The sequence below is a fragment of the Haliotis rufescens genome, unplaced genomic scaffold (genome assembly GCF_023055435.1).
Source record: "Haliotis rufescens isolate VD_foot unplaced genomic scaffold, xgHalRufe1.0.p SCAF_73, whole genome shotgun sequence".
NCBI lineage: Eukaryota > Metazoa > Mollusca > Gastropoda > Lepetellida > Haliotidae > Haliotis > Haliotis rufescens.
The window spans coordinates 1,055,374-1,083,368 of NW_025964365.1; the positions used below are offsets into that span (position 1 = coordinate 1,055,374).

Genomic DNA, 27,995 nt, shown 5'->3' on the forward strand with positions numbered 1-27,995 from the left:
ATTTTAATCTCTGGTGCGCTTTGATGGTGCAATTGTTATCTCAACGGTGATTGGCTACAATCGTAGGCCCTACCCAATGGCTAACAAGGTAACGTTTATGACAAGGCCATCAGATGGTTGAGCGGCAGGGAGGGGCAGCATCACAATATTTTCACCATCATGGGGGGAAACGGGTTGATTAAGCAGAAGAATGGTCATGTTAACGGATTAAACGGGAAACTAAATGGGAAACATGCGAAGGTGAGCAAAGTGCATTTGAAGTAGATTGCAGACGATAGATATTCAAGCAAGACTGTCATTGCCTAAGGCTTGCTCAGGTGAATGAATGCATGTGGATATATATTGTATCTGTTGATCTTCTTGTTTTTCGGAAAATAATGATTGAACATTGTCTTTTCATGGCTATTACTAGAAAGTGTTCCGTAGATTCTGTGTAACCCTATTCTCTGCCTCGTTTATTACATATTATAGAACGGCCACAACAGTAAGAACTAGAAATGAATAGCCTATTGTTAAATACTTCAGTAAACAACAGGTAGGCCCTATATTAGATCCGGTTGGTGTCGTGTACCCACGAGATCAGATGAGACTGAGCTTAATTGTTAAAAGTCTGGTGGTAAATTTCCTTTACATATTTTGATCTGTACCAGTAAGTAATAGGACTACGAGATACTGATCATATTTGATACAGATCTATTTGGATGACTCATGACTCTGTGGTGACCTACTGTCCATTAACCAGTTGTCATCATTTGTTTCTTTTCATTTCGAATATGTCCTACAATCTACTTTTTATGTACATGCTAACTTTAATTTTTATGAAATTGTGAGCAAATGTTTTTATTTACTAATTTTGAGTGTTGATGTTTTTCTGGTTCAATTTCTGTTATTCTGTGAAACGTTCTGTTGACTAGGCCTAACCATGCTAACTGTAATTGCCATCACATTAAACAGCATGTGTTCAATTTTCAACATGGGTACAACTAGTGAAACCCATTTCCGGTGCCCCCGCCGTGATATTGATCGAATATTGCTTATACTAAAAGCAGTGTAAAAAGTCAGGCAGTCAGTCTAAAGTTATATTTGGGCATGGTACTTTTCTAGCATGGTATTTTCTAGCAATAGAAACTAACAGTTTTAGTCCACTAGTCCTTATAATGATATATATAGCAAAATCCTTAAAAAGGAAGATTTCAACTACTAGGCCTTATGACATCTTAACTATTGGGCTGTTTGGCTATAAGACTGATGCCAATTTCTGACACAGTACTGTGGCCATAAATGTAAGCCCAAATATAAAACAAAGTTAATTTGTTCATACATAATTCACCCCAAACTACAATGGTTGGTCCTGGCATTGCTTATGCCAAATATATAGGAGCCTATCGATGTGCCAGGGATAACCTGATTGGATGAGATAAGCTGTAATATTACCAGCTCGTGTCGACATGCTGAATGTCTGTGTGACTAATGTTTCAATATATATGTGAAGGGAAAACTAATTCATGTAATTTGCAAAATTTCAACAGCAGACATTATTTTTACGTCCCTTTTGAAGTGCATATATTATTGGTGTCTGTTCTCAATTATTATGTATATAGGAATCAATAGAATGCATTTAGTTAAACCCTGGGTAATTATGATTCATCGGGAGTGTGGAAATGAAAACATTTTCACTTGTCTTCTCGCAAGTAATCTTCTGAAACTAACTTGTCCTTACTTTTGTACTGCGTATCATCTTCCCGAGGCAAGGGAGTTAACTGACTATTAAAGTCCAGTTTCCACCCTTGCCAAACAAGGCTGGAATTTCTGTGCTCAATCGTAGCGTCACCAGTGTCAGTTATGAGTTATGTCCCTGCTATTGATCAATCAGATCCCATCTCTCATATCACTTGCACTTGCTATGTCCCTCCTATTGACCAACCAGATTCCATCTCTCATATCAATGCTTCAAACAAAATGGCGGCGCCCAGTGAAGACAATCTGATCGATAATTGAGATCTATGTCGTAATAAAACGGACATTACTTCGCAAAGTGCATCATATCAATTGAGCACCTTGATTAAAAACATGAAAAAAGATTGGGAATATTATCTGTCGACGCCCAGTTGGCAGTACACATGCTTTGCAAATCCTGCAGTCGACCGAAATCTGCTTGTTGTTTACGAACCAAATGTCTCGTTCATTACGCTATTTTGATTGGACTATGCATAGACTCGTTAGTCCAGCCAAAATGTAACTCCAGAATTCCAGCCTTGTTCAGCAAGGGTGGAAACTGGACTTCTATTGTCATTTGACACCCTTGGCTCGGGAAGATGACTACATCTATGTATATTTCACCTTGTATAATGCACTTTGTCAACATTGAGGTTAAACCTGGATTTGGAATGGAGGCAATAGTTGCTTTTGTAATTATGAAATATTCTATTTGCAATAATATCAATGATAAAGGGTTTAATGTGTTCCACTATCACAAGGAAAGCCAGTTTCTAACAAATCCAGGATAAAGTTGAAATGTAATGAACAGTTAAATTCAGATGCAGTTATTAAAAGTCAAGTGTGTTGATATTCTTTACATTTGCTAGTGATACTAGTTGTTTGTGAATCAACTTAAATATGGGTTTATGTAAATATATACTTGTCCAACAGCTAACCACTCAGGCATGGTATTCCAACACCTCCAGCAGTAAAACTTTGGCTGTGGACAGTATTGAGGTTGTCACATGGCCTTGTTATCATATTGTATATATAGACCATTTTGTCAATGCTCTGATGCACACACGCCTTCAGGTGTAGCTGGCTTCAGCGTTATCCCTGTACATACTAAAGATGACTGGAGCAGTACGTTTGAAATACTTTGAGCCTTCAAACACCAAACAGCTAATGGCTTGAAAGCTCTTGAGTTTGATGGCAACAATATTGCCATGACAGATTAAATATAGTCAGTTGAAAAATTTGAGTGTTCTTGAACTTTTTGTGAAATGTGCAGTTGTCACATTATAGTTGTCATGGATATTGCATCAACAATCATTCAGTGCGATTGAAAATTGCATACATCTTTCAATAGTTTTATCTGCAGTGACACTCGAGAATCTTATTCGGTGATCTACAACACCAAGTCATTAAGCATATTTTTTGTCACTTAAATCCTAGCAGAAATGAAATCTTAGTGCTTTGATTGTCCTAAGCCTGTGTTAAAGTATGGGAGTTACGATCATCTCAGTGCGAAGATTGCTTTGTGGTATGGGGCCCAGGTTGGCTGTACTTGTACACTCAAGACACTGGTTATTACTGTTTACAAACTGAGAAAGTTGGCAGAAGGATTTTGGATGCAGAGTTTTACTCGATGCACAGATGTGCATCCAGTATGTCGTCCAGAGGGATGCACAATAATATTCATTGTACCAAATTCTCAACAAGAAATATATAGATCCTGTAATTAAAGTAAATTTTAAATCTTACAGTACAGTCCACTACACCATTAATCACTTTACATGACCCTCATATTTCATGTAAGGACCCTTAAAATTAGTAATTGGGGGGTCCTCTAGGCTCCTAGTTTTGTAAGGTTAAGCCGAGTGGATGATAAATAGAATCTCACCCTCATGTCTGCTAAGCGGAAATATATCAAGACCCGTTGATATTTTGATAAAATTAATAATATTATCTGCAGTCCTCGGATATTTGTAATTTTTATCAACTCTTCTTGATATATTTAAACTTGCATAACACTTGGCATGATTCTCTATATATTGTTAAAAGTAATGGTCACAAGATATGATGCAGTGGTTAAGATTGCTTCAGTCAAGTCGAGTATATTTATTGAGAGCATGTGATAAAATAAATCTGTGTCTACAGTATATTATCATGGTAACTTGAACACAATGGTAAGTTATAATTTGATGAATATATGGGGCATGTCAGCATGCCCTATTGTTGAAAACGATTCACATGTTAACATGCTTAAAGGCGTTATTGTCCTCAGAATCAAAATAATGACTTGCGTTGAATAATAACTAAACCCACTTCTTGTTTGTAATTCCTATTAACTGAAGCAATAATTAACTTTAATTCCCAGTGTCTTTTGTTTTCTTTTTCAGGAAGGAAGCTGGAAAGATGATTTTTACGAGTCTTTTGAAGAGACGCCACTTTTGGTGGCCATTATCACCTATCTGGCTTATGGCATCCTGGTGGTGATTGGTCACATCAAGGAATATTACCGAGTGTACATAAAATGGGAGAAGAGAGCAGGCAATGAACCTGGACTTGAGGTATGCCACTCTGAACATGTAGAACATCCCCAGTTATTCAGGGCACCATTTGGTCCCTCATAGCTGCAGCATCAGGTAGGGGGGGTGGAGTGGGGGATTGGGATGCCCAGTCCTCTAAATTTCCGCAATTAGATGTGCAGAGTTCCGTCTCTTGGGCACGCCAGAGACCTATGATTATGGATTCGAATCCAGGTTCACTTCCATTATGTTTCTAGGTTTATCAGCACCATACCTGTGCTTGTGGGTTTCACCAAGGTGATAAACGTCTGAGACCTTCATCACTTTAGGATTTCCTTTCACATTCAGCTGACATACCATGATATAACTAGAATACTGTTCAAAGCAGGGTTAAAGCAAACTCAAATCACTCATAAATCAGGGAACAAATTGGTCCTTCATATGCATACACACATATGCCACAGCATACACACAGCATGGCTGCCCCTCTCGTAAATCAGGACGAGTAGGTCCTTCGTATCTGCCTCATTTTGATACCTTGACTGATTGTCATTGAAAATGTCCTAAAGATAATGTTAAGATTTGTTGAGGGTATAGAACAAATGCCTATGAAAATCTTGAAAAGGACCTAATGCGATTTGTCTCTTGCAAACTCAATAGCAGCTCATGAAATAACTTAAAACTTGCCACATGGACCAGTAGTCAGGTAATCTGGTAATGCTTCAATAGTATCAATTAGCAGTCCTGTGAAAGAGGACTGCTTTAATGTTTTGTTTTGAGATTTTTCTAAAGTCTACTACAAAAGCAATAATTGACATTAGAGATCATTCTTCCTCATGACCCTGGGGAATTCTCATGGCACATGTCTCGTCACAAAAAGGTCAAGGTCGGGAGATTGAAAATACTTGCAAAACAAGTTTATGGTAACTTTCTCAAAATGTAATAATACATTTATCATTAAACATAGTATAGGCTAGTACCTTCTCTAGGGTGGCACTTGGCTTTGAAAGTGTTTTGGACACGATAAGTCAAAGGTCAAGGTCAGCGTTAAGGTTTTTGTAAAATATGGTTATTTTCAGTTTCTGAGTCAAGGTCACCTCTGTGCATGAATTTTTATACCTGCATGTATCCCAACAAATCCTACTACATGAACTATTGTTGCCATGTCTATCAAAGGTCAAAGTCATCTTGGAGGTTATTCTGAAACATGGTGTTTCGTTCATAACCATGGTGTTTAGGCTTCCCATAATTATTAGATCCAAGGGAAGTGATATATTGCTGAGTGCGGTGTTTAACAACAAACAAAACAAATGTATAAGGATACAGGGAAATTGCCGATATAAGATATTAGTTTCAGTTATAGTTTCTGGATAAAGACTTGCCTAAGGTAACACGAGCCTAAGGTGACAAGAACCCATCGCCCAGACATACTTTTCAATAAGACAAAAGTTGTGTCTACATAGTTTTATGGATTGTATATTTAAGTAAACCTGTCATCACCTATATTAGAATAACTGTAAGCTTATACTTCACGTTAGGCTCCTTAAGGTTTAGCCCCCATACAGGCTTCTCTATTGTGATATTGTAATCTCTTCCCAAGCATCCAGGATATGTCAACAAGATAGTGACATTCCAATTAACAAGATTACGTATTCCCCTCTGTCTAGCACTTCGTCAATTGTAGGGCACCCACATTATGTATCAATAGCAACTCATATTCTTTGTGTTGTTTAAATTTTAGTTAAATAGATAGAGAACCAAGATGTTTAGCTGTAGGGGTTTGACTTTCCATCCAAGGATTGCCCTCACCCACGGCCCAGAGGGTTTTACCAACTCTCTGCAGCATCCCCACCTATAGTTTAAGATATTGTTATTTTGTTTTGTAAATAAATTGTAATTAGTCTCCTTTGACTCTGGCTATTTGCTGACTAATTCCCCAAGAAAACCAGCACGTCATTTTGAAGGTTTTGAAAATCCATTGCCTATTACCGTTGCACTTTTACTTGTACAATCCTGGGACTTGGTAAATGTTGGACTTTAAAAAAGTTGTCTTGAATAAGGTCAAGGTCTGGAAATAATGTTTTTGAACTCGAAGTAAAGGGGGGTATTTAAGACTTTAGATGCCTTGAGGAAATAGGGGTAACAAGGTAGCTTCTGTTGTTGCAAACACCTCTAATCTGTATCAGAGATCACAAACCAAAATTGATTAATATGGCTGATCAAGAGTGTCCTGTCTTCTCTCTAAAATCTCCGCTTTGACTAACACACATAAAAGGCGACTATGCTTGTCAAAAGAGGCAGGATCGGGTGGTCAGGTCAATTCATGACAGACTTAATTTATTTTTTGGTTGGTTGAAAAATAAATCTTGTTGGAAAATGATGCTTTTAGGTCCTACGACTAATATATAGTATGCTGGATTTAATCAAATATTAACAGACTAAGTCTAATAACCCAACTTAAAAAGCCTTGAAAATGATAGTTGGCAGTATTGAAAAGCCTTGAAAAGGCCATCATTTTAGTGTTCCAGGTCTGTATGAACCTTGTCTAAGCAGGTCCAGAAAAATCCCTGATGTTATTCATATTCATTGTGTTTTACCAACTGTTGCCATATATTACTCACAACACACGATACAAATAAATAATAATGCATTTAAAAAAAATACATTTCTATCCTACATGTCCTACAAGTAAGATTTCAACTTATCAATTATGGTATATTTGATACCTGCAAATTTCAACATTCATTAGCTCTGGCTAACACCATTGGTTTCCAAAGGAAAATTCTAGACATCAAATTATGACTATCCCCTAATTGTAATAGCACAAACTCCAATACAACGTTATTGATTAATGTTTGAGTGGGTTCTACAAGAACAAACATCTACACCATTTTCACAGACAGCTCAATCAGACTTTATGGTTGTATTATCACGGTGTAAAAAAAACTCTCTCAACCCACTTACTCTTATCTAGAAGGAAGCCTGTGCCAAAATTGTGTCAGCATTCCCACCCATAAACAATGATATACCGTATTCCCCCTATTAAGTATCCTATTTCACTAAGGACCCACTGACCCAATTTTAGACTAATTAATATTCAATTTATAAGCACCAAGTACTATATAAGCCTGACCATCTGTATTTTCTGTACAATACACATTTTTATCCATCCGGCATATAATACGGGGGAATACATTATCATCATCTGGTCTCTCTGTCCGTCATACCTTTTTTCACTTGAACCCTGGAAGAACAGGGCTAGAAAAATCCACACGTCCACTCGTATTGATGAGTGCCATCATGTTAAGGGCGAGAAAGAATGGAAGAAACACTCGTCCTACCGGGTGAGTACATATATTTCAATTCATCTCCATTTGTTTTTAATAAAATATGCAAGAAAATTTCGAACCTAAAATATATTTTTATCTCTCGCCCGCTCTAAGTATTAACAACGAAATACATGTCGCTCATATCATAAAAAGGCGACATACTTGGCAACTGACTGTTACAGAAATAAACAGGAAGTGTGTTTATGCGGCAGGTATCGAGACTAGATTTTAAAGAGAGAGAATTATATATATTATTTTTGTTGTAAGCAACTTGATACTGATGCTCAAATTTCAAAGCGATGGTGAACAGCTGATGATTGATTTTGTGAGGCAAATGGTTGACATATGGACGTTTTTGATCATGGATGTGGGTTATTGACAAAAAATATGATTTAATTAACCATGTTAACAATCAGGCAAAAAAAGGGAATTTCTACAAAACAGTATGACTGTAAAAAAAAGAAAAAGAACTGTGCAAGACACATCGTTCAGCAAGTTTCAATAGTCAGGGAGGTATTTTGTACTGTCTGCCATATGTTATAACTGAAAACATAAAGCTTGATGACATTTACCAGGGCAAGTGAAAATATTGCAAGACAAGTACCAAATATAATTTACTTTAAGAAACTTTTCCAGCCCCGCAGAAATCCAAAATGTAAATGTATGTGCAGAGCTACAGATAAGCAGCATATTTGCGTAAAATACTCCCCAAAAATATTCAAAACCCAATTACTTTCGATTAACTCGTGTACAGAAACGCATGCATTAAATGAAAAACTCAAATGTATAAAAACAGCACGCGTAAATACCTAATGAAGCTTTTTCAGCATACGTACAACGGAGCTAATTTCCGAAACACAATTATGAGCTAATTTACTTTCTGAGTCAAGCCTATATATTTAGAACCATTATATACATCTAAAATATTATTTATTTATTTTAAATCTTAAAATGTTCATTTATTTTGGGAAAAAGCAAATAGAGAGATGAATGGATGAGTGAAAAAATATTGGCTACCCAGTGAAAAATGTGATAACCCAATTAAAATAGAAAGCCAAGAGTAAAAACTCAATTGCTCAAAAAGTTATCTGGAGCTCTGTATGTATACGTCCGTGCCAAAAACAAGAGTAGAAAAAGACAATCACGGGTAAAGTTTCTAAACACAAACAAATTTCTATTTTGGAATGACAACAAAACAAAAACTAAATGGATATACCTTAAATTCTTTCTCTATGAAAAATAATCACATTTCACAGACGATTGTATTTTAGATTAAATTCCCCTAGCCTTAAGATGAGACAACAATGGTGGAAGAGTTTTCACAAACGTAATCTCGTACAAGAATGGCCGCCTGCATGAATTACAAATTTTGAACTATTTCTTGGCCCAAACAGCAAGTTGGATTCAGTGATTTTAGAAAAAGCTTTGATCGATGATACATTTGCATCCAGATGTCTCCATAAATATTTAAAAGTGTGACTCAATCATTCAAATGTAACTGAATGTCAACTGTCTTTTCAACTTCCAGTTACTCATAAACATTTTCTGGCTGCTGCACATTTCAAGAATGCCGTCCTCTGAATGGCTGAAATATTGCGAATGAAACAAAAGAGTGAACCTGGAGCAGCATTCATTGTTTAATGAACATATGATGAACAAAACAAAAGATCAACAAAACTTTCTTTGACACGGTATACACATGACAGATGGAAATAGACTGCGAAATTGACAACACCGTATTTTATCTCATTCCGGAATGTAAATACATCTGTAATATATTTGTCATGTCTCATCACTTTGTATATATTCAATTACAATGTAAACACACATTGTCGAAGGCCTAGAAATTTGATAACTGCAGATCGTTGTCTCCCACATGCAAATGAAATTAACAGTTGATCGTGGTAAACATCCCTTGTAAATGATCTATAATTGTACTCGTGAATAATTCTCCCTAAAGTTGACAATGAACAGAAATATAAATACCTGGTGCACGGGTATGGTGCTGACAAACCTAGAAACATAATCGGGGCGAACCAGGATTCGAACCCACAATCATAGGTTTCTGGCGTGCCCAAGGGACGCAACTCTGCACAGCGAATCGCGACGACTGGGCCACCCGTGCCCCCAGGTAGCGCACAGGAGAAAGGGGATAACATGTCAAGGAGATTCCTATTTGAACATTGACATTTGCCCTCTCTAACTCAACTTTGATATCATCATTTATGGTTTTAAAATGTTCTCCTATTTGTCCATTTTCTAGTTAACCTGTGCATATATTATGGCAAAATATAAGATAGCTACGCGATAAATCGCAAGAACAATGAAGAACGAAGCGTGGTTCATTTCACGTTAAAATATTGTTCTATCATAACGTCATTTCTGGAGATTTCGAACATACGCTTGCAACGTGATGACGTAGTATATTGAGCAACATTATTTTTTAGAGAGAAGTGTCTCATGAATTGTTCCCCATAGTTGTAGCTGGACATCGTAGATAAACGCAATGGCTGAACGATCGCTTCCAAAATGGGAGAGATATGACAATCGGTATTGGGAGAAAAGAACAGATAATTGATGTGAAAATTGTGAGAATATGCGGGAAAGACCAAATTTATCCCCCTGTTCATAAGATGGACATGTTCAACATTGCTGTGGTCAGATTCTATTCAGGGAGTTATCATTATTTAAATACAGGTAAATATTTTTAAAGCATGTACTCATGGTCGTTGTTTATAGTACTCCAAAACACTGCAGGGAAATACACCACTCAGGGCTCGTTTATTTCTTTAATACGGTAAATGTAACAACTGTGGGGTTGGGTGGGCAAGTGCTGTATGACTCTTACAGTGATAGATAAGTCTATAGAGTGTTAAACCAGGTTTTATATAGCAGTCTTCAGTATCATGGCATTTTTCTTTGTAATTTGGGGTCAGCAATCACTGGTATTATCACCTGTATAGGTAACCAAGTGCTGACAGACATTGGTTCAAAGGTTATGTCAAGCGTAGAAACAAACTTTTTTAAGTTGGCCCGATAGCTCAGTGGTAGACTGTTGAAAGCTATATCATATTAGGGTATTTCTTTGCTTGGGTGCCACATAGCCTAATAATCTCATTTACAAAGAGAATTTTAAGAAATTGTTTCTCTGCCAGTTGCATGACATCAAGCTTATTCATACATAGTGAAATTATGATATGAGAATACAGTACTCCCCACTCTAGCAGTCTCATTATCTACACTAATGTTTATTCGTTTGAATTTTTTGAATTTTTTTTATAAATGTCAGAAATGTGAAATATAAAAATGCAATTACCTCACTTTCTCATTTATTTGAATTACTGCAAAAAAAGGTTTTCAGTTTCTCATGCAGAAATAGATATGAATTTGGGCAGGTCAACCATATTAAATTGGTATGTAAGGATGTGTGGCCTCATTGACTTAATCAGCCAGTAAACGTGCCTCATTGACTTAATCAGCCAGTAAACGTGACAGACATTCACCATCCAACTGTGTCATCAAAACTAGGTAGTAATTATTGTCACCATGGTTACCGAAAAATCAGGGAATGACAGGAACCAGCTGCACCTTGTGAAAGCAGTTTGTGATAAATTCATTATCACATTCTGTTGTCCTGTTAATGGTGTTGTTCTCTGCCATCTGGTCCTCTCTAAAAATGTTTTCAGAGCTTGTACAGCATGTACAGTAGTAGATTTATGGCAACTATGAATTAATTTTTTGATGAATTGCCTCAAGTTCAGTTCACAGTTCAGTATCAAGTGTAATTGTCATGAGCTGCGAGGATTCTTAGTGCTTAGAAAGGAAAGAGAAGAGCAAACGTTATTTGCAAACAATGAAAAATTTCAAATATAGGAAATATCTGATTGTCTGAGAATATGGTAGTTATCCCTCTGCCACGAACTGGGGCGGGGGATATGGGAACAGAGTTCGTCTGTCCGTCCGCCCATCCTTCTGTCTGTCAGCTTCTCAAAGGGGAGAAATTTCTCAAAAACTATTTAAGTCAGAATAAAAGTTTGCATGCTTATCTAAGAGATACTTGTTAAGACCAAGTTTGAAAATTGGTCCCATAAATTATTTATTTACAGAGTTTTGGCCCTTGATACATGTTATTTTACTTGGTGCATAGCGTGTGCAATAGGGACAAGTTTTCTCAGAAACTGGTGAAGTTTGCTTATCTAAGAGTAAGAGATACTCATCAAGACCGTGTTATTTTTTCTAGAGAACGGGCCCTTTGTGTGTATTAATTTTTACATCAGTAAATTTTTCTGATGACATTAAAGCGCCCTATTTAGCTATATTTTTAAGGCTTTATATGACTATTGTTTTTAGTTTATATTCTCTACTGTATGAACAAACAACATTCTTATGTGCCCCATGGCGGGGGATAGTGATAACGCAGTTTTATTCTTAATATTACATCCGCTGTCTGTGTCTCCTTGCCCCAACTTGGCTTTCAGCTTCAGAAGTGTTATGATATGGACCATTATTAGCTGAGGTTGCAAGAATGAACAGAAGTATACTAGACTTCGGACAAGTGGCTTAATTTGCCGACTGCATTCTGTTCTCTGGTGAAACTGTGGTTCCAAACAGATGTCAAAACTAATGGTTTTAAGACATAAATAGCATGATCCAAAGAGATATGATGTCCATAAAGAATATATCTACAAGACCAGGGGTGACTACGCTTCGGCCATTAGCAGTCCGAGCAAGTTTGGATCAAGTTTTCAAGAACACTTAGTTGTCAACTGCAGGTATTAACCTTGGCCTGTATATTTGCGTGTCCTGGGTACTCATGGTTACGATTGTGGTATTCCTGGTAGTTAAAATGGGAATCCCAGGGTGTCCACTGTGCCAACAGCATGTAAAATACAAAGTGTGTGATTATTAGTGCTGCAATGAATACACTATGAGGCTAATACAATTTGTATCGTATTCGTAAATGAGTGAAAAAAAGTCGGACATTGAAAGTCTTGAATGATTGTATTACCTATCAGAGAAGATACATTATTATGTTTCTCTCCACAGGACTTTGTTCCGCTGTATGCTAGTTGGGAGAGTTTTTATACAAAGAATGTATTCCGCCGTATCAAGGATTGCTGGACGCGACCAATATCCAGCTGTGCAGGGGCCAACTTCGAAGTATTGGAATTGGTCACACATGACTATGGCTGGAATTTTAAGTAAGTTCATTGTACCTTCATGAGAGATTTTTTAATCATTAATACACATATATCTTGTTAATAGCTTATAATGTTCAGGCATGTGGTATCTTTTGGCACTCTACAGTGGAACCCTGCTTATCCCGTACCCAGATATCCAGAAACATGATATACACTTTATTCCAGCTTTATGATGGTAGCCCACAAATATTTGAGTCTGGGCCAGACAAACCAGTGATTGAGGCCCAGTTTCGATTCCCCACATGGGTACAATGTGTAATGTCCATTTCTGGTGTCCCTGCCATGATATTGCTGGAATAATGCTAAAAACAGCGCAAAACCAAACTCGCTCACTCACCCACCCATGCCATCAGTGTACGATAATTCGCAATTGGCCACATCACTGATCCTGACCACCAAACTAGTTCATGTTCGTACTGCAAGCATTGGTTGCTGGCGATGGCTGACATTTGAGGGTCACTGATAATGAACAAGGCATCTGAAAGGCTTTTCACCACATAACTTGAGAATGTTTGTGCATTAACTTAAGATTAAGAAGTTGATCTAGATTAATATGATACATAACTTAAACACGCTAGTCTTGATACATATCAATGTTGAAAGTCATTGATATTTGTTAGGTGTGTTTTTCGACTATTTTTCATTATGAAAAATGATATGCCTATTTCAGACTTACTGGCAGGAAATTCCATGCAATGAACTTTGGGTCATACAATTACCTGGGTTTTGCGGAGAACAAGGGGCCCTGCGCTGATGCCTGTGAAGTCACAACCTTGGAAGAAGGGGTGGGCGTGTGTGCCAGTAGACAGGAACTGGGTGAGTTGTTGTATGGAGGAGGGGGTGGGCGTGTGTGCCAGTAGACAGGAACTGAGTGAGTGTGTGTGCCAGTAGACAGGAACTTGGTGAGTTGTATGTAGGAGGGGGTGGGCGTGTGTGCCAGTAGACAGGAACTGGGTGAGTGTGTGTGTCAGTAGACAGGAAATTGGTGAGTTGTATGGAGGAGGGGGGTGGGTGTGTGTGCCAGTAGACAGGAACTGGGTGAGTTGTATGGAGGAGGGGGTGGGTGAGTTCTATAGAGGAGGGGGTTGGTGTGTGTGCCAGTAGACAGGAACTGGGTGAGTTGTATGGAGGAGGGGGTGGGTGTGTGTGCCAGTAGACAGGAACTGGGTGAGTTGTATGGAAGAAGGGGTGGGCGTGTGTGCCAGTAGACAGGAACTGGGTGAGTTGTTGTATGGAGGAGGGGGTGGGTGTGTGTGCCAGTAGACAGGAACTGGGTGAGTGTGTGTGCCAGTAGACAGGAACTTGGTGAGTTGTATGTAGGAGGGGTTGGGCGTGTGTGCCAGTAGACAGGAACTGGGTGAGTGTGTGTGTCAGTAGACAGGAAATTGGTGAGTTGTATGGAGGAGGGGGGTGGGTGTGTGTGCCAGTAGACAGGAACTGGGTGAGTTGTATGGAGGAGGGGGTGGGTGAGTTCTATAGAGGAGGGGGTTGGTGTGTGTGCCAGTAGACAGGAACTGGGTGAGTTGTATGGAGGAGGGGGTGGGTGTGTGTGCCAGTAGACAGGAACTGGGTGAGTTGTATGGAGGAGGGGGTGGGTGTGTGGGCCAGTAGACAGGAACTGGGTGAGTTGTATGTAGGAGGGGGTGGGTGTGTGTGCCAGTAGACAGGAACTGGGTGAGTTGTATGGAAGAGGGGGTGGGTGTGTGTGCCAGTAGACAGGAACTGGGTGAGTTGTATGGAGGAGGGGGTGGGTGTGTGTGCCAGTAGACAGGAACTGGGTGAGTTGTATGGAGGAGGGGGTGGGTGTGTGTGCCAGTAGACATGAACTGGGTGAGTTGTATGGAGGAAGGGGTGGGTGATTGTGCCAGGAGACAGGAATTGGGTGAGTTGTATGGAGGAAGGGTTTGGTGGGTGTGCCAGGAGACGAACTGGGTGAGTTGTATGGAGGATGGGGTGGGTGGGTGTGCCAGTAGACAGAAACTGGGTGAGTTGTATGGAAGATGGGGTGGGTGGGTGTGCCAGTAGACAGGAACTGGGTGAGTTGTATGGAGGAAGGGGTGGGTGATTGTGCCAGGAGACAGGAATTGGGTGAGTTGTATGGAGGAAGGGTTTGGTGGGTGTGCCAGGAGACGAACTGGGTGAGTTGTATGGAGGATGGGGTGGGTGGGTGTGCCAGTAGACAGAAACTGGGTGAGTTGTATGGAAGATGGGGTGGGTGGGTGTGCCAGTAGACAGGAACTGGGTGAGTTGTTTGGAGGAGGGGGTGGGTGTGTGTGCCAGTAGACAGGATCTGGGTGAGTTGTATGGAGGAGGGGGTGGGTGAGTTGTATGTAGGAGGGGATGGGTGAGTTGTATGAAGGAGGGGATGGGCGTGTGTGCCAGTAGACAAGGACTGGGTGAGTTGTATCATGTGTATGGAGGCAGAGGTGGGTGTGTGCTGGTTGATAGTGTTCATCTGTGAACTTACAAGCATGGTATGATCAACCATTGTCTGTTTTTCAGGTTATTTGGAAATTCACAAGGAACTGGATGAGTTGATGGCTGAATTCCTGGGAGTCGAGGCGTCTGTCACCTTCCCAATGGGCTTCGCCACCAACTCCATGAATATGCCCTGTCTAGTGAAAAAGGTTAGTGGGCAGTAGACAGGTCTGCAGCCAACATCATTTTTGATTCTGTGTGACAATCTTTTTTAACTTGCAGAAAATGGCAGCCAATCTTGAAAATTCTACTGACTGCAGACAAACCCTTCAGTTTTATCACAAATGCCAAACTTCATACCTTGAAAATAAGTAGTTTCAGCTTACAAATGTTGGTGTTGCATGCACATACAGAGGTCTTCAGAACAGTTGTGTGTGGTTGTTGCAGGGGTGCCTCATCCTGAGTGATGAGCTGAACCACGCCTCCCTGGTGCTGGGCTCGCGCCTCAGTGGTGCCACAATCCGGGTGTACAAGCACAACAGTAAGTAATGATTGGGGATCATCAGTGAATATTATCGGTCCTTGGTGCTTGGTCATTCATCTGTAGTGTCTGTAATCAATTGTAAGATTCCATGATCGGTTGTCGCAAATCATGCAATTGATATCAATTTGATTTTTTTTTTTTTCGTTCTTGATTTGAAAATGATTACGCATGAGCACATTCAACATCAATATGCAGCCATTCATGTATTTCATTGATCATGTTCATGGAATACCATTCTTAAGATATCTGATCATAGTAAGATAAGATTGTAGCTAATTCTTAACCCTAGTACTTATACTTGTCCATATTCACCAGCAATAAGCCTGGGCCCCTGGCTTAGTCAGTAAACTGTGTCTGTCCATGATATCCCATGTTAAAATGTGACAGTACTTCATATGCAGCTCACGCTATTAGTACCATGATCTTGAACACAAAGTTTTAACTCACCTCACTCATAGATGGGGAACAGAAGATGAGTTTTGTGATGTTGCAGCATGCAATGATCTTGTTGCTTTATTTTGTATTGATGCAGTACACAAATGTTGGGTGTTGCAGACATGAAAGATTTGGAAAAGAAATTGTGTGAAGCTGTGGTCCATGGGCAGCCTCGTACTCACCGACCCTGGAAGAAAATACTCATTGTTGTAGAGGGGGTGTACAGGTAACTACTGTGTATCTTAATGGAAAACTTTGTGCACCAATATCTGTGCAAACCTTTATGAACTATTGGCATGATACAGTATATCGGGTAGTGTCATACCTTTAGCGTTGGTCAGGTCATCACACCTCAGGGTTGATCGTGTTGTCATACCTCAGGGTTGATCATGTCATCCTACCTCGGTGTTGATCATGTCGTCGTACCTCAGGGTTGATCATGTTGTCATACCTCAGGGTTGATCATGTCATCCTACCTCAGGGTTGATCATGTCATCCTACCTCAGGGTTGATCATGTCATCCTACCTCAGGGTTGATCATTTCATCATACCTCAGGGTTGATCATTTCATCACACCTCAGGGTTGATCATTTCATCATACCTCAGGGTTGATCATGTCGTCGTACCTCAGGGTTGATCATTTCATCATACCTCAGGGTTGATCATGTCGTCATACCTTTAGTGTTGATCATGTCGTCATACCTCAAGCGTTGATCATGTCGTCATTCCTGTAGCATAAATCAATGTCATCAACCGCCAGGTTGCCTGGCTCAGCTTCTGCTGATTCAGTTATTTACCGGTAAGCTGGAATATTGCTGACTGATGTGAAACAACAACTATGTCCAATGAAGGAACCTTGGGTTCTCAGCTCTCATATGACCCTCTGCCTGCAGTCCAGTTTTCTCTATTATCAGCATGGAAGGATCCGTGGTTCGTCTTCCTGAAATTATCGCCCTAAAGAAGAAGTACAAGGCATACATATACCTGGATGAGGCCCACAGTATCGGAGCCATGGGGCCCCACGGCCGCGGTGTCGTGGACTACTTCAATGTTGACCCACGAGACGTGGATGTGTTGATGGGTACATTCACCAAGAGCTTTGGTTCAGCTGGAGGATACATTGGAGGAACGAAGGTTGGTTTCAAATATTAACATCAAAATGTTTTGTAAAATGATCGTGAGAGATGAGACCAGTGATCAAGGTCAAATGACATAGCTTTTTCTATGGGAAGGATATATATTTATATATGCGTCATTGTCAGTAACTGAAATAGGCTCTTTCTTTGATATACCAATTAGCAGTACAAAGTCATTCTTTCCAAATCATTCTGTTTAAATTGCCATATGAATATGTGTTTACTTGTAAACACACTACTAAACACGCCTACTCAAGGACTATAGGACTAATGCCAATTTCTACCGCTGCTGATGTAGAGAAACAACCCCAACATCTTATTTATTGTTGATTCCAGCGCCTCATCAAACACTTGAAAGTGAACTCCCATAGCGCAGTCTATGCTTGTGCCATCTCCCCTCCCGTAGCCAGGCAGATCATCCACTCCATGAAGATCATCATGGGCAAAGATGGAACTAACCTTGGTAGGTCAACTTCTGCATTTGTTGTTTTCGCCTGTTCCTAATTTTGTCATAGGGCCCTGTTGTCTAAGACATGACAGTTAGCTGTAAGGATTTGTATACCTTAGCTGTGTGAGGATCTGCTGGTGAAGGGTTCATATAGATTTGTTGTGATCTATGGTATGTCAGCACTACACCTGTCCTTGTTGGTTTCTTCTGAATTTTTTTCTCCTCTGGTGTAAGCTTCTCCAACATGGAGGCGATAAATGTCCCAGTCGTCTTAAGGCACTACAATTAATGATGCAGAATTGCATCTCTTAAGGGTGCAAGAAACCTATGATCGTGGGTTCAAATCCAAGATTCACCCAGATTATGTTTCTAGGTTTGTCAGTCCAGTACCTGTTCTTGTGTGTTTCATCAAAGTGGTAAATGTCTGACACCTGCACCACTTAAGGTTTATCTCTCACATTAAGTGTACATGCTGTCATAGGACTGGAATACTGTTCAAAGCAGTAACTCCCTCACCCTTAAGTTTACTTTACACATTTTGCATGTTTAATGCACTGATTGATGCTAGTTTGTTTCCCCTGGGAGCTTGATACTTCTGGACAGTCTCAATAGTGTATCTTGTTTGTCCTTAGGTGAGAAACGTGTCCGACAGCTAGCTTGGAACGTCCGCTACTTCCGTCGCAGACTCCAAGACATGGGCTTCATTGTCTATGGCAATAAGGATTCTCCAGTTGTGCCTATGCTTGTGTTCTTACCATCCAAAATAGCGTAAGTAATGTAGTGCCACAACCTCATCGAAAGAAATTACTTCCTCGTAAAACACGATATTACATGCATAAGTGTAACTCTCTGTCAAGTAGATTTCTATGTTTATGTTTTGAAAAATAATTTAACTTTTTGTCAGTAATGATCTTTAGCCACAGGAACAGTTTCAGAAAGTATTCCTTTGTTGCAGTGCCTTCAATAGAATGGCCTTAGAGCGTGGTCTGGGGACTGTGGTGGTTGGATTCCCAGCTACTCCTATCATTGAATCTCGAGCCAGGTTCTGTCTGTCTGCCGCTCACACCAAAGAGATGCTGGACAAAGTAAGTTGTGGGGAATGTAGCGCTTTGTTACTCATGCTGTATGCTCTTGACACTTCGGTTTTATTGTGTATGTATCATGTCAGTTGTTAAGATGACTTGGGTTACAAGGTAGTTTGTATGTATACATGAATGTCTGGAAATGTTTGCTACATTGCATCCTTGTTTCCTTCTCTTTGTTCCATTCTTGGGCAGAGTAGGTTCTCAATGCCATCATTCTTGTCTCCCTGTATGGTGCTCAGGGAGAATAGGTGTCCCATACCACCAGTGTTTGTCTCCCTTAGGTATGTAGTTAAACAGCTGTCCAGTTCCTGTGGTTATTCCAGGGTAGAAAGCTCCACCACCACCACGTCTCAGGAGAGAGACCCATGCTTGTCTTCCTGTGGTGGTGCTTGGGTAAGAAGGTCCCTTTGCTTCCATGTGTTTGTCTCCCAGTGGAGATTCCACAACAGAATAGGTCCTCAGCTCCCCATGCTTATCACATAGGCTTACTAAAGGAAGGATCAGATGGTTACAATGTGATACTTCGCTGACATACAATTGCCATAATATTACAGTACCATTCGTGTAGTATGATTTCACTCCTTCACTGACTGTTTGGTTATTGTGTGATCTGCAGGCTTTGGACATCATCGACCAGCTGGGTGATGAGCTGTGTCTGAAGTACTCCCGGCGCCCTCCTCGTCGTCAGTATTCTGAGGACTCAATCAAGCTCATTGAGGTAGGTTCACTCACTAAATGATTTCTAAGCTTAGGCAGAATTTGTGTAAAGAACTGAAAGGTTAATGGTGTGGATATATTTGTGAAATGAGAGGTGCTATGTATGGTTGCCTCCGTAGTCAAGTGGATAGAGCATCTGTCCATATCACCTCCCCTACAGTTGCCACATGTAATATGAAATGTGCTGTCAAAACACTGTGATAAAACTGTTCAAAGCACTAAACCTTAATCACTTGCCTGAAGAGACGATTAAATTGGATTGGGTGATCACATGGGAGGCTGAGTAAGACGTGTGTTTCAAGGAGGTCCCCCAGGGAGGTTCAACTCTCAACTGTGACGATAGTTTGTCATTATACTCTCACAATATTAGAGGTTGCTCACACCGTCCTCCTCTGGTTTTTGTGTGATAGTGTGCAAATATACTCTGACAATATTATTGGCTGCTCATGAAAGGTTTGACACATCTCATACAACATGACTTGTTTATTTAAGATCCAGACTCAAAACTGCAATCCCCACAACCTCTGTTACATCCCCACAGCCTAACCAGAAATTCTAGCTACATGTAACAAACATTTGATCACTAACCATTACTTACAGTTACATAGCAACATTAGAATGTCCTCAACTGACAGGGAGTTATCACTTCTGGTATCTAGAGTTATCTCCCTTTGACCATAAGCTGTTGTTGCCAACACTCACACAGTCTGTCACTGGTTTGTATGGTCCATGCTGCAATGATAATTTTGTAATATTCCTGAAGAATCATTTGCCCACTCCTTCTCAAAGACTCTTTTCTTTTTAAAGACTTTTTATGAATGTGTTCAACTTTGTTCATTTCTGCAGTAACTGCCTCTGCCACCCACCTTGCACTTCCAAGACTTCAACAATGGCACCTCTGGACTGGCATCTTGCCCAAGATGCTGCATGAAGAAGGACCAAGTCAACAGCTCAACATCTACACATCACTTCTCCAGGAGCTGGATGGGGATTTGTTTCAATTACTTCATACCAAATGCCAAAAGCGTATTTTTCTGTTCTCCACAGATCATGTCTTCACTGCAGAATCAAAGTTTATTTTCTATATTACCCTATCCCTATGATGAACATATCTGTACAAGCAGTGGAGTGGGCCGTATCATCTCAACAGCTCACCTGCTTTTGTAGTTTCACTGAAGACTGTATAGTATACATAGTATACAATAAAGGTAATTCAAGTCTCATAACTCATGAGTACTGTGAAGTGATGATCTTTAACACCACAAAAGGTTCCCAAATATAACAACATTGGCCGATTTGTATCCCAGATTGCCTGATTAGGATTCTTGAGATAATGTGTTTGTGTTTCTGGGTATATTAGGCTGAAAAAAATTAAAAGAATTGGTTCTCAGGGCAATGGCTTATGAAAATATTGTGCGGGGGGTGGCTTTTACTTCTTCTTTTTTTGGTTGTGTACAAACTAGTAAGAATCCAAATCTGTATATGGGTATATGGCTGTGTTTCAGGCGAGTTTTTCATAACTAGAAGTAGGGGGCTTTCAAGTGGTTTGGGGGGTCATCTTAACATAGGGTTGAAGAGTGTTTTATGGTTTTTTCCCCCATCAGTAAGACATTACCGCGAGCACGTAACACCGGAAATTCCATGTCAACAAATCTGTGCTGAAGTACGCAAATTAATCATGTAATTACACTGTATTGGTTGTAAAAAGAGTTAATTATATATCTGGACTTAAGTTTTTATTCTATTTTATTAATTCTATCCAAATTTCATTCAATATTGTTTCAATTCATTTTGGTAAAATAGTATGTGAAGTGATCGGAAGATCGCACAACTCACCACGATCATATTACCGCTATGGATGCCTTGAAACAAACTTCAGTGGAAAGATAATGGATATATTAATACCATACATTGACTCTGCTGAAAGTCATATTTGTTGTAGTTTGACTATTATATGTCAACAAAAGGTTTTCGCAATCGTGGGCGCGGGAGCATCAACTGTGATTGCTCAAAGTGTTCCGTACAAAAAAATATCCAGAATAGCGATCAGCTGTACCAAAGTGCTACCCTTATGGTTATTAATTTATTTCACACATGTAAAGTAAAGCTGCAACTAAAATAACATGATATTGGAATAAATTATTCCTGATAAAATGATAGTTTCAGTTACAATTTTTCCGCTCATGTATCAAAATTCTTTAAAGTTACATTATTTGGTATTTTTTTAACGAATCACCATTAGATTTCGAGAAACGTGTGTGCAGCTGATTGCTACTTCCTTCTTAGTTTTCGAGAAAATACACACGGTAATCTTAATCTATGCATATAAAACCATGCCAATCAGAACAGGATACACAATTTAATCGCTAAATTATCATGTCTGGTGATACTTTATCTCAAATTTCGTATTTGTATTGACCAAGTTTATTATAATCTGTTCGTTTCCCTGAATTTGCTGAAGGGATGCGATGTCATTTTTTTCTGCGAAAGACAAACACATGGTTTTTTTTGCAAATGTAGGGATTTTGTATGTGCTGATGACGTGCTTCATTCCGGTTTGCTTTATAGACTGGGTATATAAATTAGCATCAATTTCCTGCTTATTTTACGGGACAAATACACATGTAAATCTTATCCTCTGCGCATGAAACATTGTCCCGCATACAATACACAAATACCATTGAATTTGTAAATCATCATGTCTAGTGATGTTTTATCGCAAATTTCATGTTTTCATTGACCAAATTTGAAAACAGATAAACAAGCACACAAACTCCTATTGTCGCCATGACCATAACACAGGAGATGTGCAATAAAGCAGTGCGCATGAAAAGGGAAGTAACTGCACACATTGTTTTTAAGTATTGTAGCATTTTGCAGTTGGGGTCACAGAATATTTAAGGATTTTATAAATAATTTTTTTTTTAAATAAAAACAATACGTCTGGCAGACTTTATGATGATGCGGCAGTGCCTGAGAACCAAGAATTTTAATTTTTTAGCCTTGGTAAATGTTTATGACTTTTAACTTTGGGATAACCATAAAAAAATGGTAAATCTAAACTGAAAATACTATTCAAAGTGGTGTTAAAACTCAACTGACTCACTCAAACTTCAGATATGTTATCATCAGACAATTATTGAAGCCTGTCATTTTTGTATATCAAGATCATCATTTGATATTTTTCTATGACCATGAAAGTTAGTCAAATCCAAAGTCAAAAGTTAGTCAAATGCTTTCTGTCCCCCAGTGTTCTTTGTTACCAAGGTGATACTGTTTGTGATCGGAAACCACAGTGCAGAGCAGCTACTGTTGCTGATCTGCTGTTGTTGCTGTTCTGCTGCTGTTGCTAGTCGTTGCTGTGGTAGGAGAAACTGTTGATGAAAATGTTAATGTCTTGACTAGTGCAAGGTGATCTGTTTGTTCTGATTCTGTTACTGATAAACTGATTCTATTAAGAGTGGTGGCATGGGGATTATTTTTGATGCAGTGGCTATTCAAGATTACATTATTTTTCCCCAATATATTACCGATTCCCTCCACTGTTGCCATGGTTACTGTATATTGTAGTCAGGGTACTCAACGTGTGTTATTGTGTATCACACATGACTTTGCTAACTGCCAATTGAAATAAAAATTAGACATTAATTAAGTTGGTTTACTTTTGTGTATTAACGGGCACAGATATCTGTATGTCAATTTGTAATGTAAAATGTTTTGTATTTACAATATTAATCTTGTATATGTTTGTTGTTCCTACAGATTGCAAGTTGTAACTATAGTTTTGTAAAAAGTCAATCCACAGCTTCCTGTTATACTGTAGGTCAGGTGTATGGTGCTTCCAGCTGGTTTTTCTTGTACAGCTTGCGCTGACTCCACATCTCGTACTGCAAAGCCTTTAAACTGTAAGCCTTGTTACAGTAACAGACACATTTCTTATTTCTATTAGGGGTCAACCATTTCATTTCATTTCATTTGGGTGTGGGGGGTGGCAGGAAGTTTTTGTTAAACTCATCTGTTCCTGAAAATGCTGGAAAAATAATATTTTGCCCTCATAATTTACACACACAAAATCAGTTGTGGATCTCCCAAAATTGTTTGGGGCATGTTTTAGGCATCATGGGATGTTTTAAACATTGACTGAAAACATTGTCTGAAACAACAATCCCAGGCCCCTTAGAATATTAACAGGTTGGTCCCCAAAATTGCTGTATTTTTAGGGATTAAAAGAACATAATAGAAACATCAGTAACAGTTAAAAATCTCCAATACTGACTTCCTGTCTTGCTGTTTATGTTTATGATGTTAATAGGGATTTTTCTGACGGCATATGTTGCCTATTTCATTTCTATGATGTATATATGGCACACCATTTCAAACAGCATAACAGTTTTTTCTTTGACATAAAAGACATATACTACATAAAATGGTTTGCATTTGACTGAGTGGATATTTTATTTTCAGTGGTGGTAACCTGCAACACTGCAAAATGTTATCCATTGTCCATGTAGAATACAAATTGAGCTGGCAAGGAACTCTTTCACTATGCTATCAGTTAGCAGGGATTACATTTACAACCCTCTGTCTGATTTTGTTAGCAGACCTGGCATGGACTCAATGTAAACTTGCCTCACTTACAGTTGATGTTGTTTATTTCAGCTGCCTTACAACAGTGATTGCTTATTAATTCCATGGTCTCTAGATTGTGCTTATTTTGCCTGGCCTTCAAGCCATGGTCAGTGTAGGGTGCCTGGGCTGAAAGGGTCTTGGTGACTACTATCACAGCATGTCTGTTGTGAAACCAACTTGTTATATGGCTTATCGGAAATTGTGACACGGTCGCCGTCTTTGAAATTATGACACTAATGCTATCTTTGAAATTGTGAAATCAGTGAAGCAAAATTTGAAAATGGTAACACTAACAGGTGTTTTTGTGTGTGTTTCTCAGCCTGAGAGAATTATGCTTTGATATTAACAGCTGACTGTCTCCATGGGTTACACCCATCCATCTCATTTTTTATGAAATCTAGATTTTCAACTAATTGATAGACCAAACTTACAAGAAAGTTGTGTTTGGACCAAACACAATCAAAACAAGTTCATTGTACATTCTAATCCAGCGTCGGACAGTGTCCCTTATGTTTTTTAGCTTGAAGTTTTAAGCGGATGAGATGCAGATCCTGACCCCTGTCTTTAATCAGTATTTGTTATTTGGTTGTGACTATGTGCTTACACTTTCTTAATTTTTAAGCACCTTTTCTTATTCCTTTGATTTTTATTGATTGTTTTACAGTACTGTGCAATGTAACTGATTTCTGAAGGGTTATTCCTGTGGTGATTGTAAACCTATTTGGTTGTTGTGATACAAGAAACTTCCGTACCACCATACAAGCCTCGAGATTATGTTTTGAGCCATTGCAGTAGGTGCCAAAAACTTTTCAGTCTACTAGACCGAACTTGGCACTTATAGCACATTTTAGTGTTATCATATGGACCAATTGTAACTGAGCGTGAAGAACGAACAGAATTGAGTATTTACTCACATGTTACCACTTGCTTTGGGTATTGATAGCTCTCTTTTGGTATTCAGTACATTTTTACAAACTTGGGTCCAGTCTATTGCAACTTGAAAGGCTACACTGGGTAATTATGCATTTTGTTTTTGAAACTTTTCATAAGAATTTGTAATCAAGCAACTCAAAAGTAATTGGTAATGTTTATTTTGCATATTTTATGCAAACAAATAGGAGCTCCCGTAAAACTTAGCCCCAGGCTTAGTCAACTGCAGTCAGATGTACAATTTTAGCTTTCATTTTTATCCTGTTTCTATTTTAGATGTAGGGAGAACATTTCCCAAAATATACATTTATGGCTCTGGTTTGAATGTAAATATTGAGTGTTACACTAGAGGAAATAAAAAAGGGGACATCAAGTAAAACAAGAATAATCAAATTACATGTCTAGGACACATATTGGTGATGCAGTGCAGAGACTGCTGCATACCTGTCTGAAAGAGGACACAAGAAGTAATGAGAACTATTAATGCATTATGGCCTTATGGAGAATCTTTCGAATATTCAATAAAAATGGCAAATTGGATGTTGCACCTTTACTGTTTGACAACTGTCTGTACCCAAAGGAATGTAGGTAGAATTCGTGTTAGTACCAGGGAACATCTTTGCTTCTACAATTATTGCTTGTATCAGAACATGGTCTCTTGAGAGGGTTTGCCTGTCCCAATCTGTATCCCAACTTTAGTGAATCACGAAAGCCCTAGTAATGATGTTGTGTTTGAGTTATGACATTTATAAAGGATGACAATCATTGTCTGTCTAGCAGAAATGGTGCCTCCTATTCAGGGTTATGTTTAACTCAATACTTGTTACCATGGTTACCTGTTAGTGAGCTATTACAGGGTTGTGGACAGCCCTTTGTGTTATTACATATAACAGTATCATAAGAAATCTAATCATACAATATTTGTTAAATCTTAGTTGAAATTTATGTAATTATTGTGAACTGTATATGTTGTCTGTATGTTATCTCTAGGCAGGATGAATAACTGTTTCTGTACAGAAATGAAGTTAGGTCAGAAAATCAATATTTCTAATTTATTCAATGGGTAATTTCAGTCCCCCAAAACACAAGGTTAAGTTAAATTATTTGAGGTTATTTAAGAATATTTTGGTTTTATGCGTTATTCATTACAAATATAGGATAAACATTTTGATTGGTGGCTTGGGGTGGATAAGTGTAGTATTCTGATCAAAACAATCAGGTCTGCTCTTTATAAATAATTATCCCACACCTGAGTGACCTACATTTCTGTTGGAAAGATTGGATCTTTTTGTGCTATGTGCTCTCTTCAGTACAAGTGAGTTGAATATGTTTTGTGTACAAATTATTCATATATCTCAAAAATTTATATTGTGCCTGTGTTCTCAAAACAGTGTCTTTTGATCCTTAAATCCAGCTATACATATGTAATGTATTTTTTTGGTGGCAATGAACAAGTTTTATCTCCTTAGTTGTCTCCCCTGCCAGGCTACATCCACAAGGTAAATTTCGAGATATCAAACTGAGAAAACCTGCATAATCTTTATAATCTTGTTCTCCTAGTTTTAATTGACTTTTGTTATTAGTACATACAGATTGTGTCCAGTTATTTTTATGTTGTCAAGGAAACAACATATTCATGTATTTTATGTATTTATTCTTTGAAGTTGCCTACATTATGTAACAACATATTATTTGTTAATACTGAGATGCCAGTAATATTTGTTTTCCACCATTCACATGATATTGCCTGTGATGGGCATATGTAAGCTGACAATTCATAGTGGAAGTGACTTAACACAGTTGTAAGCATATAACAGTGTTTGAAATTCACATCAATTTCAGCCTGACAGTAAGAATGACAAGTCTAATAAATTGCTATTCCGGTTAAGCAGTTGCCATTCCAGACTGCTATTACACTGGACTGAACAATAAAGACATACTACAGATGAGAATAACTGAGATCCTGCATCATTAATCTATACATGGAATAAAGATTACGGTTTTCTGCAATATTTGATATCAAGTCATTATCAAAATGCCACTCCTGGTGCAAGTTCATGTCCTTTATATTATTATCTAAATCTAACAACCAAAAAATTTGCCATACCCTGGGACAGGCAGGTTAAAAAAGGCCCATCTCGGATTGTCGCTCAAGTGATGTTTAATATTTTTAAAGTTATAACACACCATTAAGAAAATGTCACATTTTTATCACTGGGCCTCTTTTCACAAAACTTCCACTTCTTTATTGTAATCTAACTGTCGTCATAGCAATTCAACTTATCCTGGTTTACCAGTAGTTTCGTCTGTTTATGGATTGTCTTCGTTAATGTGCCAAAGAGTAGAACAAAACATTAAAAAAAATTATCAATGTTGTCAGGGTTCATGAGATTTAAGCCAGTTCAATTTATAGGTTAAACAATTAAAATAATGTTTTCTATTTCTTTTGTAACAGCATGTTTGTTACCAATTGAAACAATGTTCTCAAATTTCACCAGAGTACAAACAAGTTTTAAAGTTATATTAACAACAGCATATTTCTTGTCAATTGAAATACCCGGTAAAGTATTCACCAGAATACAAATTTACAAACATTTTTTTTTTTTTTTTTACGACAGCATATTATTGTTACATATCTTTGTTATCGAGTTGCATATCTTGTCTATATCAGTATATTTACACATGTTGCAACAAGTTTCTCTCTGTGGACCAATGTGTCCGTGTATCAGTGAGTACGTTCTTTAACTTACAAACATGATCAAACAAATAGGACTATCAGCTTCACTATCGTTCTTGTGGAAACAATTCCAGTTTTTGTTTTGTACTTTTTTACTTGGTTTCTCTTGTTATCTTCAATGCCACTTGTTCTTCATAATAAACTGTATACAAAATGA

The 27,995-nt window shown here is 38.5% G+C and overlaps 1 protein-coding gene across 1 annotated transcript; it reads left to right on the top strand.

Annotated features, from left to right (window-relative positions):
- Positions 1 to 87: 87 nt before the first annotated feature.
- Positions 88 to 27,995, top strand: LOC124119176 (serine palmitoyltransferase 2-like). The gene is made up of 13 exons (XM_046481603.2): positions 88 to 240; positions 4,101 to 4,271; positions 12,605 to 12,759; positions 13,430 to 13,575; positions 15,262 to 15,386; positions 15,625 to 15,718; positions 16,277 to 16,382; positions 17,071 to 17,290; positions 17,629 to 17,755; positions 18,373 to 18,508; positions 18,696 to 18,825; positions 19,442 to 19,543; positions 20,389 to 27,995. The coding sequence occupies exons 1-13, from the start codon at positions 160 to 162 to the stop codon at positions 20,389 to 20,391; spliced, it is 1,596 nt and encodes a 531-aa protein (XP_046337559.1). The 5' UTR covers positions 88 to 159; the 3' UTR covers positions 20,392 to 27,995.

Bases quoted from the DNA above. Each gene is read 5' to 3' on its own strand.
- LOC124119176 (XM_046481603.2), top strand. From the start codon at position 160: ATGGGGGGAAACGGGTTGATTAAGCAGAAGAATGGTCATGTTAACGGA. The intron at 12,760-13,429 runs GTAAGTTCATTG...TGCCTATTTCAG, and splicing joins GACTATGGCTGGAATTTTAA to ACTTACTGGCAGGAAATTCC. The intron at 15,719-16,276 runs GTAAGTAATGAT...TGGGTGTTGCAG, and splicing joins CCGGGTGTACAAGCACAACA to ACATGAAAGATTTGGAAAAG.